Source organism: Leishmania braziliensis, chromosome 9 (genome assembly GCF_000002845.2).
Source record: "Leishmania braziliensis MHOM/BR/75/M2904 complete genome, chromosome 9".
In the NCBI taxonomy this organism is placed as follows: Eukaryota; Euglenozoa; class Kinetoplastea; order Trypanosomatida; family Trypanosomatidae; genus Leishmania; species Leishmania braziliensis.
The window spans coordinates 471483-491113 of NC_009301.2; the positions used below are offsets into that span (position 1 = coordinate 471483).

At 62.4% G+C, this 19631-nt stretch overlaps 6 protein-coding genes across 6 annotated transcripts; all 6 read right to left on the minus strand.

The window, feature by feature from the left end:
• Nucleotides 1–280: 280 nt before the first annotated feature.
• Nucleotides 281–8080, minus strand: LBRM_09_1290 (conserved hypothetical protein; the record flags this gene model as incomplete). Its single annotated transcript, XM_001562693.2, has 1 exon — nt 281–8080. One exon carries the CDS (start codon nt 8078–8080, stop codon nt 281–283), a length of 7800 nt encoding a protein of 2599 aa, XP_001562743.2.
• A 1529-nt stretch (nt 8081–9609) lies between these two features.
• LBRM_09_1300 (conserved hypothetical protein) lies at nt 9610–10167 on the minus strand (the record flags this gene model as incomplete). Its single annotated transcript, XM_001562694.1, has 1 exon — nt 9610–10167. The coding sequence occupies one exon, from the start codon at nt 10165–10167 to the stop codon at nt 9610–9612; it is 558 nt and encodes a 185-aa protein (XP_001562744.1).
• Nucleotides 10168–11099: 932 nt separating this feature from the next.
• On the minus strand, nt 11100–13064 carry LBRM_09_1310 (conserved hypothetical protein; the record flags this gene model as incomplete). The annotated part of the gene is made up of 1 exon (XM_001562695.1): nt 11100–13064. The coding sequence occupies one exon, from the start codon at nt 13062–13064 to the stop codon at nt 11100–11102; it is 1965 nt and encodes a 654-aa protein (XP_001562745.1).
• A 1455-nt stretch (nt 13065–14519) lies between these two features.
• LBRM_09_1320 (putative mitochondrial carrier protein) lies at nt 14520–15566 on the minus strand (the record flags this gene model as incomplete). Its single annotated transcript, XM_001562696.1, has 1 exon — nt 14520–15566. The coding sequence occupies one exon, from the start codon at nt 15564–15566 to the stop codon at nt 14520–14522; it is 1047 nt and encodes a 348-aa protein (XP_001562746.1).
• Nucleotides 15567–16303: 737 nt separating this feature from the next.
• Nucleotides 16304–17407, minus strand: LBRM_09_1330 (conserved hypothetical protein; the record flags this gene model as incomplete). Its single annotated transcript, XM_001562697.2, has 1 exon — nt 16304–17407. The coding sequence occupies one exon, from the start codon at nt 17405–17407 to the stop codon at nt 16304–16306; it is 1104 nt and encodes a 367-aa protein (XP_001562747.2).
• Nucleotides 17408–18342: 935 nt separating this feature from the next.
• LBRM_09_1340 (conserved hypothetical protein) lies at nt 18343–19044 on the minus strand (the record flags this gene model as incomplete). The annotated part of the gene is made up of 1 exon (XM_001562698.1): nt 18343–19044. One exon carries the CDS (start codon nt 19042–19044, stop codon nt 18343–18345), a length of 702 nt encoding a protein of 233 aa, XP_001562748.1.
• Nucleotides 19045–19631: the final 587 nt, after the last annotated feature.

The following is a 19631-nucleotide window of genomic DNA, read 5'->3' on the forward strand; positions in this document are numbered from 1 at the left end:
AGAGGCGTAGCGCACCTGCAGTGGTGTGTGCGCCCATTTGGGGTATTACGCCGATTTTGCACGGCTGTTGTTGATGTTGTTGTTGCTCGTCTTCTCACTTCATCAGTATCGTGCACTTCGAAGCGCCAGCGTTCCACGTGGGCGCAAATGACTCTGCCAGTCGTCTCATCCCTCCTTCCTGCGCTGTGTCCTCCACCGCTCTCATCCTGGCGATTCATCCGCGTTATCACAGGTGCGACACACGCGAGGCGGCTAGCATGCCCTTTGCATGTGGGTACTTTCACTGAGCGTCGTGGCGGGAACCCTGAGCTTCCGCAGCCCGTGCGCGCATGGTGAGTTCTTTCAGGAGGCGAATCTTGCTGTGGTGCGTCACGCAAGCGGCTCGTGAGCGGGTCGTAGCAGGAGCGTCCACGATCTCGATGGAGTCCGCTGACGTGTCGAGCAGCACCACCTCAGTTGCTTGCGGCTGCAGTGTAGGATCGTGCGTTTCAGCGTGTGACAGCATGCGATATAGCGCCAATGGGTCCTCGTCGTCCGCATTGAGTTGGCGTTCCACTTCCTCCACCGAACTATCCACTGTAGTCACTGCGTGTGACGGCGCCGCAGATGCCATGGCAGCCATGCCCACGGCGTGAACAGTATCGCGACTAGCAAAGCACACGCACAAGTCCTGCGCACGCGTCAGCGCCACGTTCAAGCGATGCCAGTCCGCCAGGAATCCGAGCCCGTAGCGACCGAGGCGTCGATTCGCGCTGCGCTCCTCCCTGGCAACGCTGTCACCATCATCGCCGTGGCGCTCCTTCTCCCCCTGCTCCGCGCACCGCTCCAGCTGCAGCAACTGCGCCGCGCTCAGCGTCCGCACGCAGCTCAACAGGATGATGCGCTTCTCCTTTCCCTGAAAGCTGTCCACCGTCGCCACCTGCACACCACAATGGCGCTCCTCGCGTGTCAAAAGTGACAGAATTGTATTCCTCTGCGCTGTGTAGAAGGTGATGATGCCGACGTGAGCGGCCACCTCCTGCACCGTCAGCTTGAAGAACGCGCGCAGCTGCCGCATGTAGTCTACCACGGCGGTGGCCTCGCGGCGGTTGAGCAGCGACCGGTCGCGCCGCCGCTCCATTGGCGAGTCGCGCACATCCACAAACACAAAGCGAGGGCATCCGCCAAGCTTCTGCGCGATGGTTGGCGTCGCAGCTGTTGGGTCGTCAGACGCGCGAGACCGTGCAAGTACACTTCGATCGGTGAGCAGCTTCGAACCGTAGAAATACTCGTTGGGGAAGGCGACGATGTCGGGGTGCATGCGGTACTGCGTGCGCAGCACGAAGGAGGGATGGCCGCACGCCAGCAAGCGCACCAGCAGACTGCGCTGCAGACCGCAGCGACTTGCCTCCCAAGAGAGCACTGTGGGCTGCAGCTGTCGAGAGTCACCGACGAGCACGCTCTTGCTCTTGGCGAGAGTGAGTGCCTGCAGCACGGCCGGCTCCGTCCCTTGCGACGCCTCGTCTACTATGACAACATCGAAGGCGAGGCCCTGTGCGTAGCGGGTAATGTGGTGAAGCGAGCCGAGGGTGGAGAAGACGATGGCAGCGGACTCCAGCGTGTGCGTGCGGACAGTGTTGCGCACGGCGGCGCTCCCACCAGCTGCTCCACTGCCGCCGGCACCGCGCCCGTTGATGTTCCTCGAGCCCCTCGAGTCACCGGCCCGCCCACCTCTCCTGAGACTCCCTGCAGTAGCTGAAGTGCTGCTCAGGTGCAGCTCGACAACGTCGTCGAAGAAGACAGGCTGTTGCAGTCGATGTACTTCCATGTCCACCCTGTCTCGCACACCGATGCGCAGCAGTTCACCAGCGAGAGCTGCATGCGCAGGTTGTTGCACACCAACCGGTGCAGCTACCCGCAGCTGCTCACGCAGCCGCACCACGCGCAGCAGAGCCTCGTCCACCCCACAGTTCGATGGTGCACACACCAATAGGCGCAGCGCCCCGCTCCGCGTACGGCTGAGGTGGTGCAGCAGGTTCAGCGTCAGCGAGGCGATGGTCTGCGTCTTGCCGGTGCCGGGCGGACCTTCGATCACCAGCACCTCCGGTGAGCGCGGCATAGGTGCCTGCGTGCTCTGCTCCGCCATGCCGTCATCCCAGCCAGGGCACACGGCGTACAACACGGCCGCGATGGCGCGGACCTGCCAGGCGTTGAGCTGCTGCTGCAGCAGCAGGCGCGCCCGCAGCTGGTCGATCAGCGGCATGGCGCGAGATGGGCCGGCGGCGGAGAGGAACGAGGTGGCCCAGCCATAGAAGGTCACACCGACAGGTGCCGTGCTGCGCGGATCGTAGAGAGTGGCGGCAAAGCGCGTGTAGTCAACCTTGTGAAGTGCCTCCAACTCCATCAGAGAGGCGTTGACAGAAGTGAGTTTCGTGAGGTAGAAGGTTGCCGACGAGGCCGTGTCATACGCCATGCGAAATACATGAAAGAAGCGCAGCGAGGGAGGTCTGTCATGGCCAGACGATCGCTCCACCACCGATGGAGTTGCGCAGAGTATTGCCGTTCTTCCCCCAGGCGAAAGTGACTGCACGTGGCACACCTGCGCAGCGCAGCCGAGGGTGCGCCAACTATGTGGCAGAGTGTTGAGTATCTCGTGCACGCGGCGCTGCAGCTCGGCAAAAGGGCAATCAGACAGAGGGCGCCGTAGCTCGCGTTCGACCCACGTGGGCAGAATTGCTTGCAGAGGCAGCAGCACCGCGACAACGTCGCCTTCTGAGAGGGCAGCAGAGAGCCCCTGTTGCGCAGCGGCAATCACTGCCGCATCAACAAACTTCGGGTAAATGGCTGGCGAGGCTGTTGTGCGTCTCTGCAAACTAGAGTGAGTGCCTTGAGCTTGTTGCTGCTGCTGTTGCAAGTATGCGTCAACGGCGGGGTTGGCGCACGCTTGCACACTGAAGTGCAGAGAGTGCGGATCCGGCATGGTCACACCGTTGTGCTCGTGTGGCACTGCGCAGCTGTTCTGCACCGCCACACACGCTGGCGGGATGCCCGGATGCAGCGGCAGCAGACCGCTCCACACGCGGTCCGCGGGAGACGGCGACGCTTTTTCACCTGCTGTCATCGGTGACCTCGCGGCTGATTCGCGGCAGTGATGCGACAAGTTTGTGTCGCACCTGCTACTCCCCGTACACACACGGTCCATGAAGTCTTCATAGTTGCGAATGATGTCGTAGCGCAGCTCCAACGCAATGTGCGGAGCGAAGCGCACCGCGTACTCGCTCGCTGCGTTGCCAAGCGGCATCGAGATACACGTGTTAAACGATGCCCCACCAGCGGAGACGGCAAACCCATCAGAGGAAATCCGTCGCAACACATCAGATGCAGACACAAACACGTCTGGCAGCACAGGGACTTTGGCAGCCATGCACTGCGACGCGGGGCCAATGATGTCATGTACAAGCGGCTGTTGCAAGTGAAGGAGATTCGTACTGATGGCCACCTGGCGCAGGCGGTCTTGCAACTGCCGCAGCTGTTCGGCGTGGTGAACCCGGTGCGTGTTGCACGCATTGATTTCCTGTAGCTTGTGCTGCAGCCGCGTCGGAGCTGCCCGCGCCGTGGTGGACGCCGTCGTTGACGGGAACGTCTTCGGTACCTTGGCAGTCGACATCGGCGTGGGTGCAGGTGGTGGTGGTGTGGCCGCAGGTATCGAAGGAGGACGTGCAAGGCTGTCCAGCAACTGCACCGTGGACGCAGCGACCATCACGTTTTCCATGTCGCTGTCCACGTCCAGCTCTATCATCGCAGATGTGCCGCTGCCAGCCGGCCGCGACGGTGCGTTCTCGGCGCTGCGCGTGTCTGCACTACCGGCGTGGGGTGTGCGCGCCCGTTTCACCGCTAAGTGAGCGAGGGGTCGATCCGGGAAGAGCTGTTGCTGCCGAGGATCACGAGTTGTCATTTCAGCGACAGCGTTGTCCTGGTCGCTGTGGGGAGATACTGTGGTGGACGACCTGCCCATGCAAAGACCGACTGCAGAGTCGCCACTCCCGTTCCGTGAGATCTTCGACACCGCAGTGGACCGTGTGACGCCCCGCTGCCGGCTCAGTTCCGCCACCCGCTTTGCCTCGTTCGCGTGTCGCAAGCGCTCCGCCGTGGCGGCCGCCTGCGCTGCTTCCGCTTTCTCTCGGCATAGTGTGGATTCCTCCAGCTCGAATTGGCGGAAGCGGCGCTCTTGGTCTGCCAGACACTCGTTCATCGTCTGCATCGCCTGCTCGGTGCCGCGGCGCAGCCACGTGACACCATCTTGATTAATACGCTGTTGCACGTCAGGGAAGCGCGAGCACAGCTGCACCAGTAGCGGTTGAACTTGCTGCTGAAACTGTACATCGCGCGCAGTTAGGGCCGGCGATAGAGCGTCGCTGACACGCAGCAATACACTGGCCAGGCTCGTCCGCGGGTACTGCTCCGCCTTGCGAAGCACCTGAATGAAGAGCCGCTGAACAACATTGCGGCGGGGCTGCGCTCCCTCTGCCAACCTGTCTCGCAGTTGCTGCTCGCTATTCTCGGTAGTGCGGCGGTGATCCTCCGCCGCTATCTCAACCGCCTGGTGGGTACTGCTCATCACACACGCAGCTGCTTCGCTGAGGGCGAGCATGGGAGCGGTAGGAAGAGTGAGAATAACTTGCTCAGCGAGCGCGCGGCGCTGCTCCGCGTCCAGGGTCACCACATCCGCCAGAAGAGCCGCCATCCACCACCCACATTGCACCTCCCACTCACTCATCTGGTCCCAGCTGCACTCGCATAAGAGCACCAGCCACCGGCTCCCCTGCGTACGAGCGGTGTTCGTGATGACAGCGTCCTCCAGGTCCCACGCTGTGCAAGAACCACCAGCGGTAGCCGCGGCGGCCAAGGAGGCTGTAGAGGGAGGTGGTGGATGGAGACGCAGCTCCGGCTGTGTAACCACGACGCGTCGCCACACCCATACGAATGCTTCAGCCGAGAGCGTACGGGCGACGGAGCTCGTGAGGCCGACGCAGAATATGGCAGCGAGCCGCTCAGCGAGCTTGCCAGCCTCCGCATCATCGGCAGCGACGACGCGCAGGGCAAAAAGCAGCCGCAGAAGCGACTTCTCCTGCGCCAACACCCGAGACGCTGCGGCTGTGGCTGCCGCGCCGTACACCGCCTCTGTTGTCACGGAGGGCAGCTCCAGCCACACCCGTTTCAGTAACTCGTGCTGTTCATGAAGCATATCGGTCATGGTGCGCATGCAGCGCTGCACAACCCACTGAAAGGGTGGCGGTGCGCGCGACATGACCGCTGCTGAGGACATGAAGAGCCACTGCGGACACGGCATCGCGTCCTCATCTGTCAGAACCAACAGCATACCGCAGAGACACGCTAGAGTTTTGGAAAGAGGAAGGGGGCCGCAACTGGTGCCGTTGGCTGCGTGGCCACCGCCGTGTGCAGGAGAGACGGCGCCGCTCTTGCACAGCTGCACAATGAGCGGTGGTAGCGTGAGCCACACACGTTGGAGGCACACGCCTGGGACACCAGCCGTGTCGGTCGGCGCAGTCTCATTCCCCTCCCAAGCCGCAGCACCTGCCGCAAACGCACGCACGTCCGCGAAAAAGAGAAGACGATGCAGGCGCAATGCATGTGTGCTGCGGGTGTGCACGATGCCGCCAATGGCCAGAGTGAGGAGTTGCGACTCGTGGGCCGCCAGTGTGTCGTGCAGGTACGTCGTGTACACGAGGCGTGGCAACGCTGTGACGAGACTGTCAAGCAGCATCGAGACACCATAAACCGCCTTGTCAAGGACTAATATGGAGTCATCCGCGCCGTCTGTCACGGACGCCTTCCCCCCGGCATCTGGCTTTGCTCTTGCAGCCGCCATCGCCTTTTCCCATTGGAGTTGCTGCGCCGCATTCTTCAACAGCGGCCGCAACAACCAGCCGGCGCACCTCCCCGGCACCAACACCAGCGCTCCGGTGGCGGCATCGTCTTGCCCAGCCCCATTAATGGTGCTGCTGTCCTGGTACCCGGTGACGACCGAGTCAGTGGTGTCCGCAGGAGATAGCGCAGAGGCGCCGGCCCGATCGGCCTGCAGGGGCGCCGTCGTCCGCAGCGTCGGCGGTTCGAGCGCTGCTGCGAACGTCCATAACCACTCCAGCCGTGCTCTACGCCACGCCTCCTCCTCCTTGCTGCTCGCAAGACCGCTGGCGTTGTCCAGGAGGCAGTGCACCAGGACCTTCGCGAGCACCTTGCGTATGGTAATCGCTGACACCGCATTCGCCCGTGGCATGCGCGGATTACTGGAAAGGAGAGTGTTTAGAGGGTCCAGCAGCTGCGTCATAGCCGTCTGCGACGCGTGGCATGGATCGACGCACGCGGAGGAGCTCAGTGGGTGTCGACGCTGCTGATCGCGCCACACCTCGAGCAGCGCACGATTGATGCCTTGATGGAGTCCCTGCAGTCCGTAGAGCACGAGGCTGCCTCCGAGCAGCAGGACCGTAGCACGGCACTTGCCCAGTAAGAGAGGGAGCGATGCGGCAGCTGTGCGATTGGCAGTTGCGGTCGAGGGCGTCGTTAGGGTTTCCACCGCTTTCTCAAAGTGCTTGTCCCACGCGGTGAGCACCGTGAGCAGGTGGAATATGCCGTCGGCAACCGTTCGCACGAGGTCCTGCCTCACGTACTTGACCGGGTCCACGAGCCGCGCCGAGGACGCGCTTGCCGTCGACGAAGGATGTGCGTGATGGCCAAGAAAGGAAATCTGTGCCGGCAGCACCGACACGTGCTTCAGCGTGCACAGCAGCCGCAGCGCAAATGCCACGAGAGTGGTAAGAGCCCGCTCGCCGCTGTCGCCGCTCGACTCGCTCGACGCCTGCGCGCCCTGCTGTGGTGTGGTGCACGTCATTAGACGAAGAAGCATATCACGCGCCCAAACGCGCACGACGCGCAGTGGATGGAACAAGAGCAAGAGAAGCGTGCCGCGATAGCCGGCAATCGGCCGCAGTGCTTCCTCGCTCGCAGGAGACACCACGAGGCTGGTAGGCGGCAGTGTCCACGGAAGAGGCGCCGTCAGCTCGAAGTGGTCCGTCTTTACTGCGGTGGTGCCATCCGCCGCTGCCTCCGCCTTGCATGCGCGGTGGAGCTGCGTCACCCAGTCAGCACTGCACGCGGCAAGCAATGCGTGTTGGTAGGCATGCGAGAGGAGAGTCGCAGATGGCAATCGCGGTGCTGGACCAGCGGCGTGCGACAGTCCGGACGCGAGCCACCCGCTGTGGCGCAGCAGCCGCGTAACCACGTCCATTAGCTGTGGAGGACGTGTGAGGTCATCCTCGATAATAGGAGTGAGCTCTGGCACGTTGGTGGAGCTTAACGATGAGCTAGGCTCGACGATTTCTTTGGGGTGCGAAGACGACGCAGGCCTCTGATGCTGCTGTTGCACGTGTGGGACTGAGGCTGCGGCGGTGGGCAGACTCACCAGCATCGCGTTCAGGACGGCCACTGGCTGCAGTGCCAGCGGCGCGCGTCCCGCGTCTATTGTGCTCATGGAGGACGTCGTTGTTTCTGCATAATTCAGCTCTGATGTTGCCCCGCTGCTGACGCCACGGGGTAAAATCACCATCCACTGTGTCACATACTGCAGCACCGCAGCCATCCAGGCCTCCCGCGAGTCTTCGTCGATGCTCGGTGACGAAGTGGCGTAATTCGACGGTGGCGAGGAAGGAGACTGGGGTGGGGAAGGGAGGAAGGCGTTCAACTCCGCTGCTAGCGGAACCCACTGCGGCCAGTGGCTCGGGTCGCTGCTCCGCTGTACGCACAAGCGATACGCATCCATGATGATCTCGCCAGTGCGTTTTACTGCGTGTGTGCAGCAATGACGGGGGGCTTGTCTGTGTGCGTGCCGGGGAAGCGGAGAAGAAGGGGTAAATGGGGAGAGGGGAGGCGTGTGCACGCCTGTGGCAGTCGTCCCCAGCGGGGTCTCGGCAGGCGGAGAAGAGCGAAAGGTAACGAGAAGAGGAGATGATTGTCGGGGCGGGGTGGGAGAAGGGAAGCGACAAGGAAGGAAGGTGAGAGACAGAGGTGGGCAAAGTGCGCCCATACACGCTCCTTGACGATGCACAAAGACGCGTCCCTCTTCAAAGTTGGTGGGACGTGCGCAGCGAGTCGGGCAAAGCACAAGTGAGGAGCACTGCTGCCAGTGGGCACACACCCACTCAGGTGTGCACAACACTCCTCGCATTCAGCCTCGCCGCCACGGGCCCTCTGAGTGGCGGCAAGTCGGGCACATGCGTGATCACCAGTGAACAGACACGTGCGGTAGAAGTATGCGGTGGGGAGCCCACAGACGCGCTTGAATGTACTTTGGCAGCGGTGACAGAGAGGAGGAAAGTGACCCAGCCACAGAAGGTTGCACTGACAGGTATCGGGCTGTGCGGGTCGTAGAGGATGGCGGTTCCCTGGCTGGGAGAGGCAGGCCAGGCCGAGTTTTTGGGTGTCCGAAGTAGCCACCGAGCACATGGCAGTCGCTAGTTTCATACTGCCCTGCACGACAGCGAAGAAGACGGTGTGGGAGTCCCCTCGTGGCGGACGTTTGTAGCCACTAAAGTGGCGGGAGGACCCCAGTCGATTCGTGTGCGCGGCGGGGCAGTCCTGCGGCGCATGTCGTTGGATGAGTGCGTGCTGGTGTATTCCTTTGGATTCCTGACGGCTCCTTTCTCTCCCAAGAACGAGGGGGGGGGGCGGAGCGCCACAGTACGCGGTGTTCCAGGGGTCCCCGTAGCCACCCACTCTGCCCGGAAGCCAGGCAGCCACTTCACCCCCCCCTCCTCTACCCTCCCATCCATCCCTGCCAATATTGAACCACTTCTGGTGGGGACAAGGGTCAGTTCCTGGATGGCGTTGCCTCGGAGCGACGTGCGACAGTGAACACACATGTGCCATCCACATGAGGGCGAGAGTTTCAGCGTGGCCCGGGCGTAGCCTGCGCCACACCGTGAGGCGTACCGTGTGGCGACCAGCGGAGCGGAGGGGGGGTGGATGGAGTGTGAGGTAGCGCACGTGGTCAGGTCACTGAGTGAACGCTTTGCTGTACGGCGTGCCTACGGCTACTTCGTGCCACGCGATGGACGGTGTGGCAGGGCAGGGAGTCGAGTAGAGTTTAAGCTCCTGCTGTGTGGCCGAAAAAGAAAACGTTTAAGGCAACGAAAAGCTCGCCTATGCCGTTAGCGGAAGGCCGGGCGGAGGAGCAACGGTGAAGGAGAGGCGGACGCCTGAGATGGAGGTGGAGGTGGTGATGTTGGTGGTGGTGGTGGTGGTGGGAGGGGGGGGGGATAAAGAGAAGTCAATGAGCAGCCAGAGGCAGCGTAGGATAGGGCAGGCAAAAACCCCGACGTCTCACAGGCGTGAGAGAGAGACGTGCGTTCCTCTCCTCACTTTAAGCGAGCGAGGGCATGCGGTTTGATGGGGCGGTCGGAGGGAAGGAAAGGGGTATGTTGTGGTGTGCAGGATTGACTGCACGAGAGATGAAGATAGCTATGGCGTTAAGCCCCACTCGGCGTGCATACAAGCGCAACTATAGGAGAGGTCACCTCTCCGTCGCCACGAGAGCAGGGGCGCTGGGCAAACACATCATTGCGGTGAGGAGGTGGTGCGTGCAACTGAAGTCGGTGCTGAGTACAGCATCCTGTCCACGACTCGGGCGTGAATGCGGAAGGCTGGGGTGATCCACGCACCGCAGGAACACTGCGACCCCGTCCACGACTGCGTCCCGAGCTTCGCGCGACAGAGAGGGTTACGGCAATAGATTGTGTCCGGCTTCACCACGGCTCCGCGTTTGCTCGCCTCGCGCATGTCTTCCGCCACCCATGGCGTCTGGTCAGGGTCCAGGAAGAGGCTGGTGCAGAGCCCTGCAGTAGAGAACGCGCCTGACGGTACGCCGCTGAGTTCCCCGTCGCCCTGGGACGGGCCACCACGTCGAAACTTAAACGTTTGCCTTGCGCCCTCTCGCGGATCGTGCGGCAGCACCTCTGCGGCATCGAAGAGACGCACGCGACAGTGCCGGCACGCGTAGTAGTAATGCGCGCGCACGTCCGGGCCTGTCTCGCCCGCGTCTGAGAGCACGGAGACGTCCGCCCCGTTGCCGGCGGCCGTCCATTGGGGCGCGCACCCGCCACTGCGCGGCTCCATCGTGGTTCCGCTTCTCCGTTCTCTGCTACGCGGTGGGGTGGGTGAGGGGAGAGAGAGAGAGGGGGGGGGTACGAGGAGGGAAGTGATGTGCTGGCCGCTCTCCACGGACCTACCGAACCTTTTCCTCGTGCGATGCAAGTGACGCCTCTTCCGTAGCGGGGGGGGGGGGGACTGAAAATCCGCTTTCTGCAACGTCCTGTGTGCGTGTTCGCGGTCAAGTCTACACGAGCGTGCAGCAACACGCCTGCATACATGCGTGGGCACGGGGGGGGGGGGGAAGAGGCGAAGGCGAGAAGGGGTGAGAGGATGTCGGGAAGAGTACGAGGAAGGAGAGGAGGTGGTGGTGGTGGGGGGGTGAAGTTGGCGCTAACATACATGAGTACTCAAAGTTTGCGCACGTGCGTCGATGCCGCCATCCAGCTGAGAGAGAGGTGTGGGTGTCGGTGTGTCTGTGGAGGTACAGGTATCAAGGCTGCGTGCGGGGCAGCGAAGTAGCTCCTCACCGCAATGCTCAGAGATCAGGAAAGAGACGCGCTTCCCACCTCTACACAAGAAGAGGGGAGGGGAAGGGAGGGGTGAAGGGTGGCGCTATCACACGCACTTGACAGCATCCTCAGCCATCGACCTGAAAGAGAGAGCGCCTAGGTGCGCATTATGGTGGGGACAGCGCAAGGGGCGGGGTGTGAGGAGGAGGGCGGTATGCATGTGTGGCTACACACTCGTGGGCACCTTGATTCTTCCGCTTCAGTCACTTGCCTTTCTCCACGCGTACTCGTGTTGTTCCCCGGCTGTCACTGTTGTTGTCATTGCTGCTTCGTGCCCGCTGTTTTTTCTCCTCCCGCTCCTCTCCGCAACAGGCAGGCGCACCTACGCACGCGCACACGCCCATGCTCATCCTGCAGCCTCCCTCCCACTGTCGTCTTTACCCGTCATTACTGTCGCTGCCGCTGCCGCTCCTCCATGGCCTCGACAAACTGGAGGAACTCCTGCGTGATGTGCGTCACTTGCGCTACCACTTTGAGCTGATCGCGCGAGATGCGAAGCGATCCCGGCGCAGCCCCAGACGTGCCGCGCCGAGCTGCCGCGCCGACCGGGGCCGACGAAGGGGCTACCGTGGTACAACAAAGCGAGGCGAGCTGCGGCCACTGAACGAGAAAACGCACGAAGTATAGGTAATGAAGGTCATCCGCAATGGAGCCACCGGGGCCGACTATCGAAGGGCTCGTCCAGTTTGGATCGCGGCAGCAGTCCAAGGCACGCAGTGCAATCCACTCCTGAAGTTCGGCAGACTCAGTTTCGTACAGTAGAAGGTGCGCTGCAGTGCTCTGGTACTTCTCCGCCACCACTGCGAGCACGGAGAGATACAGTTGCTCCTCTCGCACGGAGTAGGCAAACGCGTCGATGAAGTCGGTGCCACTGCGCTGCGCTGCAAAGAATTTGACTACAGACTCGCGCAGAAGCTGTAGCACGTGGCCTGCGCTGCAGGAAGCGTCGATATTCACCATCGATGCCGATGCTGTCGCTGCCTCTGCGCCACCAGCAGCGCCTGAAGGATTGTGGGAGGCCTCGACGTCGGTGAGTGAGATCGCAGGCGGGTACAGCTCGTCGCGTGACACAGACACTCCGACTCGTCGCAGCGGCAGCCGTGTGTGGCGCACGTGGTCCAGAGTTAGCCTGCGACGTAGCAGCGGTGGGATCGCCAAGCTCGGCTGGAGAGGGGTGGGGCAGACATGGGGCGTTGCCTCTGCCACCACCTGCACCCGAGGTACTGGGATCGGGGGGCGAGGTTGTCCATCAGAGGCGATGACACGCTCATCCGCGTGCTCGCGTTTGCGCGAACCAGCAGCCGCCACGTTGCCCCCGATGCTGCCACTGGTCGTTGTGACCGTGTCAGCTGCGGCTGCCGGGTTCGTCTGTCTGACACGACTCACGTCATTACCGCCTGCAACGCCGCTTGCCTCTGGCGATGGAGCGGACGTCGACACGGTGCCTTCACTCTTGCACACCTCCGCACCCATCGTCGTACCGCGCAGAGAGGGAGCATGACGGAGGACAAAGTCGTCCACGCGGCGATGCGCAAAGACCTGGAAAGAGCGTGCGAGCGTCACCCACGACTCGACCTTCGCATTAAAGGTGATGCAGTTGCGTACGAGCAGCTCAATGTCCTCGCGAAGCCTCGTGAACGACGCGGCAACCGTGTCGCCGTAGACGGTGGCGGAGCCGGTCGTGTAGTACCCCTCCTTTGCGCGCTGGTGCATGAGGCTGAGGTTCATGGGGTGTGGGCAAGTCTTTCGGTAGCTTTCACGCAGGTCTGGGTACGCCTCCGCCACGTCCACGGAGAAGGCGCCGCCGTCTTCGCGTCGATTGAGTAGACCCACAAGCTGAACCATTTCCCGCGTACTGGGGACCGCTGGCGCTGGGGTCGTGGACGCCGCTGACATGCCAGTGCTTCTCTTCTGGGGCACGGTGTCCTCTGGCGACGCGTGCGCTTGTGACGAGCTCGCACTTGGCAAGCGCAGCCGCGACACGCGGCGTCCGCCGTTGTGCTCCACGATAAAGTGATCAATCTGCCCGAGTGCGTAGCGCTCGAACTTCGCTGCTGTCTCAGCATACTCGCTCGTGGGGCCGTTGTACGCAACGCAGTTTGACGCCATGAGGGCGATGTCGGCCTTGAGCCCCTCCAGCCGCACATCGTGACTGTAGGCCCCCTCCAGCGCCTTCTGCGCGGCGGTTGCGAGATCGCAGCGTCGCGGACAGACCTTTGTGTAGGACTCTGCCAAGTACGGGTACGTCTTCAGTACGTCCACGGCGAAGATGTGGTGGTCCTCGGCCCGGTCGAGCGAGCGAACGAGTGCGGCGACGTCCTCCTCATTGTAGAACTTCGGTGTCGCCGCCATGAGGAGGAGGAGGAGGGCGGTTGAATGCCAGTAAAGCTGGCCCAGACAGCCGCGAAGAAGAGCGGTGAGGCGCCTCCACTGCGGCGCTCACCACGGCAAAGAGGCGGCGGTGCACCGCCACACAGACAGGCGAGGTGACTGGCCTCGACGCGGTAGTGGGGGAAAAGGTGAATGGGAGAAGACCGCGCACAGATGTAGCTTTGCAGCTGCAGGGAGATCGAGGGGGAGGGGGGGGAGAGGGGGGTGAGTTTGCAGGGGGAGGCCGCCGGGTGAGTCACACAGGCAGAGATGTACGACTACTCCACCGGAAGAGAGGGAGGGGCGGGGGGGGGGAAGGAGGGGGCGAGGCAAGGAAGAGAGACGTGATGGGTAGTGTTACCCCCCAAACGAGCGTAAGGGGGGGGGGGGGTGGGGCACGAGCATAGAGGGAGAGGCCGACGACAAGAGAGGCATAAGGGAGGAGTTAAGAAGACTAAGGGGGAGAGGAAGGCAATCGCTCGAGAGCTGTCTGGCCATCACCCTCGGGGCACCCTCATTTCCTCCCGCTGGCCACAGAAACAGTCCCCTTTTCGTCTTGTCGCGTTGCCTCCTTCACCGCATAGAGGAGCGGGTCGTAAGGGGCGCGCACGTGCTCATCCTCGATGGACGAGACACTCGTGTGCGTGTGTGTAGAGGGAGGCCAGTCCGGCCGAGTGTTGACGCTTACTCGCCCCTTCCTCTCTTTCGCTCGTCATTTCCCATCGTTTGTATCGTCGCTGCGGTCTTCTGCGTCGCTTCCTCTGTCCCCTCTGCGTGAAGACGTGCGCCCTCCTCTGCTGCTCCTCCGCGCCTTTTGTGTGTTCACCGCCAATACGTCGAGTCTTACGCACTTCCCCCCTCATTTTCACAGATCTCATCATGTGAGCCATACCGCGCAGTTTGCGCTCCCCTGACACGCGTCTGCAGCTGGTAGTTGCGGAGCGAGAGTGGGAAGGAGCGAAGGGGAGGGGGGGGGGGGCAGATGCCAGACCTTCAGTGACAGTCGAGATCGTGGACGCACGCACGTGCATGTACGTGTGCGTCTGTTGAAGGGGAGGGGAGGGGATAGGGGGGGGGGGAGGGGGGGACGAGCATAGGAGGACGGAAAGAGGAACACACACACACAGTCGCCATGAACACATCGATACGAAACTCGCAAAGTGGACGCGAGAGAACATCGTTCGCCACACGTCTATCACGATCACTGGTGCACGTAGACACACGGAAGCACAAAAAAAAAACCCCACGGATGGACTGGCCCTCACTTTCATGTAAACACCGCCCCCTATCACTTACCCCCGCCAATGCCGAGCCACTCCTGGCGGTGATAGGGTCGAGTGCCTGCGACGTCAGGGAGGCCAGAGCGACTCCTCGCCCCCGAATGGCCGCGTGAGAAACGACAATGTGGACGTCTTTACTCTCTTGCCCGGCGTCTCGCTAGCACGATGCCGGTCGCCGGTTCGTCAAGACCCACGTCTGCTCGTAGACGGCCATCGCCACCCCCGACACGGGGCCTGCCTTCATCAGCGAGGCGGTCAAGCCCCTGTAGAGTAGAGCGGGCTGGTGCAGCATCGCAACGACAGCGTGTGCCTGTCGCGCCTGCACCAGTGTCTTGATTGTGTCTAACGGGAAAAGGAGCGCCCACGTAGCCATGGAGGCGACAGCGCCGGAGAGAAAGGCACCCAGTTTCGTCCTTCGCGAAGGGTCCGTCGTCGCCGTTGCCGCAGCAGTGTTGAGGGTAGGCGACTCCAAGAAGGGGTGATCGCGCAGGATTGCGTAGAGGCCGAGGTACATGCTGGCGAAGCAGACGTCCTTCACTACGTTGTACCGAAAGCCCCGGTAGAAGCCGAGGAAGCCCTCCCGGTCATAGATGCTACGCATACACGTCCAGGCGTTCTGCGTGCTTAGAGAGGTCTGGCACTGCGTCTGTATCTTAATAACATGCATGGGGCACCCAATCAGCGTTCCAACACCGCCCGCTACGGCGCCGCTGACAAAGGTGCTGCCTCCGATCCCCACCATGCCGCGATGCACCACGTGGCGCGCAGCATCCCAGGCGCTACCAGCGCCACCGCTAGCAGCTCCGTTGGCGTCGCTGCGGCTCTTCGGCGCGTCCCTGGCGAAGGCACGCATCCAGTCCCACAAGGCAAACTGCAGGCTACGCTTGGCGCCTTCCATCACCAGGGGAGGGACTGCCCCACGGTAAAGACTGCGTGGACCCTCTGCCGTGGCCATCGACCACATCGTGCCTATGGTAGACCGGGACGTGTGAGGTCCGGCCGCCTGCATGCGGACCTTCGCGGTATCAAGGGGGTGGCCGAGCAGAACGGTGGCTGCGCCCTGCGCTGCACCGGGGATGAGAGCTACGAGAGATGCCTTCATGAAGTGCCGGAGTGCCCACTCTCTCTCATCCATCTGCGGCAGGATGGAGGTGGACAAGGATGGGCCGGCCGTGACGATCATCTCCGACTTGCCACCCGTCATTTTTTGCTTTTTTGGGGGGGGGGGGGGGGAGGGGGAGAGCGCTGCGCGGTGCGTCAATGTCAATGGCGGGTGAGGGAGAGGGAAGGGGAGGGGGAAAGGGGAGTAAGACGCCGCGGCGACAGCAGATCGCACAACACACAGACCCACGAAGCATACGGCGCGACGTGCGAGGGTATGAGAGGGAGAAGCAGTAGCCGAGGGAGGGGGATGATGAGCGACATTCGATTCTGTGCATCTCTCTCTCTCTGTGCAAGCATTACTTGAGAGGAGAGGGAGAGGGACACCACACACACACATGGGCGAGAATTTTATCGTCTTCGACCCCTCCGCGCACAGCCTTCCTTTCACTGTAGTTTACCCCTCGACACATCTGCTCTCACGCTCATCTCGCTGCGCGCCAATCACATGCGATTCTTCTTGGGCATTGCCCCGCTTCACGCGAGGGGGAGAGGGAGGGAAGGGGGGGGCACACGCGCACACGCACGCACTATGAGTTACACACTCGCATAGGCCAGAGAGAAAAGGCAAGACAAGAGGGTGGTGAAAGGTGAAGAGCACGGCAGTAGGAAAGAGAGAGGGGCAGTGTGTGCGCGGGCGGCCACGTACTCAGCCAGAGCCTCCATCTCTCTCGGCGTCTCCACAGTCGCACGAAATATGTACACGGTAAAGTTCCACGGTGATATAAGGAGACCGAAGATTCCATACATAAAAGCCTTGGCAAGGAGTGGCGCGCGCCTCTATCGGTTCACAGCGTACGGCTTCACGACCCAGTCACTGTGGTTCTCCTTGCAGCCAGAGCACGTGATGGGAAGCACTTGACCGTCCTTGCCGCGATCCATTTCCACGAGCTCCCCATTCGCGTCCACTCGAAGCAGGCGACGACCGCAGCGGCCGCAGTAGTAGGCGCGCCGTTGCGCCGAGGACACAGCGGGAATAGCCGGGATGCTGCGCTGCTGAGTCGCAAGGCGCCCCACAGACGCCCCGGTCTGAGCTAAGTGGCCACCTGCCGCCAACGAAGACGCCGCTTTTACTCCTGCGTCGGACTGGTCAGCAGCGCCCATCTCCTCCCTGTCCTTCACGCGTAGCGACTGCTGATCGGAGGTCTGGATAACGTAGCGGTTCGAGAGGGCTGTCGGAAGGTTTCTATGATCGCCGTTCTCATTGAACGGCGTCGATGGTTGCCACGACGTGTGGTTCAGCTTGCAACGCGGACACGTCATCGGGAGGACATTGCCAAACGCGGAGATGGTGAAGGGCAGCGGAGTACCATCCTGATCCATCGCTAACACGTGGTAGCCACACAGCGTACAATGCCACGAGATGTTCTTGCGCAGACGGTAGGATGACGTCACATGGGTCGCTGCCACTGATGGGGCAATGACCGATACCGCAGAGACATCACTCGGCACCGGCAGGCTAGAGCAGGTACCACCACCGAGGACACCGGACAGTTCCGTTGACGTGACCGACACCAAGTGCGGCACACGCTGATCCTGGCGGGGCACCTCCGCGATGGACTGCAGCGGCCCCGGCTGCCCGGAGGAGGCGAGAGATGATCGGTTGGCGGCGGTGGTCTGCAGCGTCACCTCCGCGGTTGACTCCCGTGTCCCCTCGGCAGCAACCGTGGCGAGTGCGGCCCCCGGAGACGCGCCATTCCCGTAACGCTCAGCGGCCCAAGCAGAAAGACGCATCGCGGGTCGCTGGCCGCGCACGACTCCAGCAAGGGCGACCATGTCTGCCTCGGTGTTGGTCACAGCGATGGCTGCGGCAATCGGCGAACACTTGCACAGCACTCCGCTGGCGGTCGTCGGCATCAACGAGACGCGCGTGTTGGTGCGCATCTTCTTCGCCTTGGAGGAAAGGAGCGCCTCTCAGATAATCCTCGTGCTCTGCCCGCGTGTCTGCTGCAGACAGTTGGCGAAGATGCGCAGGAGAGAGAGAGGAGGGGGCGGGGGTGGTGATGAGAGAGAGAGGCTGAAGATCGGTCATGTTATGATTTCATAGTCCTCCAGGCGTATATGCTTCTCTGAGGGTTGGTAATATCGTGAGCACCACGTGCAAGTTGCACAGTCAGTCGACCTGTGCGAGTGTGTGGGTGGGCCACTTGAAGAGGTGGTGAGCGACCCACAGAATGGACGCTGCGACAGCGAAGCGGGTGGAGAGTGAGCAAACAAACAGAGGGAGGAGGAAGGTAGGGGGCGAAGGTGGTGAAAGGCCACCACCAGCCGCACATCTCCCTCTTCTCCTCCCCCCTTCGCCATTACCCGTCACTCTCCGGCCCCTGGCACGGAGGTGTTGGTCCCCTGTTTAGCGGAAGGAGCGAGCGCGCTGCACACGCTGTCGTTGCCAATGTCGGGGTCATACGCACACATGTTCCCCACTCCCGAGAAGACGCAGGCCACTGTACATGTTGAAAAGCGAAAAGAGAGAGAGAGAGCGACAGGTGCGCGTCGAGGGTACGCGCGCCTCACGGACATCGACGCGGACGAACGCACGCCGATGCCCGTGGGTGCATGCACGAGTGCAGGTGCTCGGTGCAGTTGAGGTGAGTAGCGAAGAGGGTGAGGGGCCAGACTGCGCATACGGAGGGGAGAGACAAGGGGTGAAACCGGGCGATGTTACGGCAAGACGATTCATGATTGCGTCACTGGCACGGCATATCGGTCCACCCCCTCGACCGCGTCCTTCCCACCGCTGTAGCAACAGAGTCACAGTGTAGTACTGATCCTTTTCCATTCTTTCACTTTCGCTTCGCTCTCTCGTTGGGCTCCCCCATTCACGCTGAGCGACCCTTCGGGCTCGTGGATGTTCGTTTCTGCGCTGAGTCCTCCGCGTCCCCGATTGCCTCATCAGCGAATCGCACTGACGCGCTTGACAAGGGTGGCAGCTCCAGCGTGCAGACGCACGGCTCTGCGGCACCATGTGGCCCACAGCCGCCAACGAGGTATACCATGCGCTGACTTGAGACAGCAACGGCGGCGTGGTGGCGCTGAAACACAGGAGCCACCGCTGTCGGAAACTCCAATCGAACCCAGCGAACCTTTACCACTGGCGCCGCTGTGCTCGTACTGTCCGCCAGCGGGCCGGCAGGCACTTCTGCAAGCACTGCATCGGCGCCGCTCACTACCTGCATCACCCACGCGTCGGCACACACCGCGCCTCTGGCGTCGAGGCCGCCGACGACCAGCACCTCGCGCTGCACGGCATCCACGACGGGACGGCAGTGGCGGCTTGACGGGGAGGCGGCCGCAGGCATCGGCACTGCTGCGACAGCTGCTGCGTACCGCGCGGAGGGCACGGCGCCGCTGCCCACCACACGCACGGGAAGCCACGCACCGAGCTTGGCATCGTAGATGGCTACATCCTTCAGCGTGGAGAGCGTTGCGGACCCAGGGGCAGGTATCTCGAGAGCGCCAGGGGAGCCTTTCCCATCCGTGCCAGATGCGCCGCCGCGCTTACCCGGTGACAAGGCACGCATCGTGGTGATCCTCGCGCGTGCCCCTTTGCCGCTCGCTGCGCCGGCGTCTTCCGCCGGGGCGTGGACCTGCCGGCCACCCACCACTACAACATACCGTTGGTTGAGGCTGCACGCGCCATGCGCGGCTCGCGGTGGTGGCGGACCAAGGGCTGGAGAGAACCTGTGTGTTGTACTCGTAGGCCCTGGAGCTAGCACCTCATCACGAACAGTCGCCGCCAGCGGTGCGGCTGCCTCGCTGCCCTCAGTGTTTTTGCGTTCCTCGGCTGCCTGGTGCTTCTCATTCGAGGAGCCCCGACGCGTCGCTTAATTTTTCAGCGCTGCGACCGTGCCCTGTTGCGTCTCCCACGAAATGGAGAACCGCCCTGCCCGCCGTGACCTTATGTGCTGCGTTGCACTGCCACCCCGCAAACAACATGAGGCTTAAGAGGGTTTCTAGGCCTCCCGGACGCCCCCCCAAATAAAAAGCACCTCCGCCCGTCCAATATATTGAGGGTGTCCCCCTTCCGAAACCAGGCCCCGGACGAAAAGCGCTGGTTTCCAGCGGGTTCTAAGTGGGGATGTTCCCCCCCCCCCCCTCCATTTAAAAC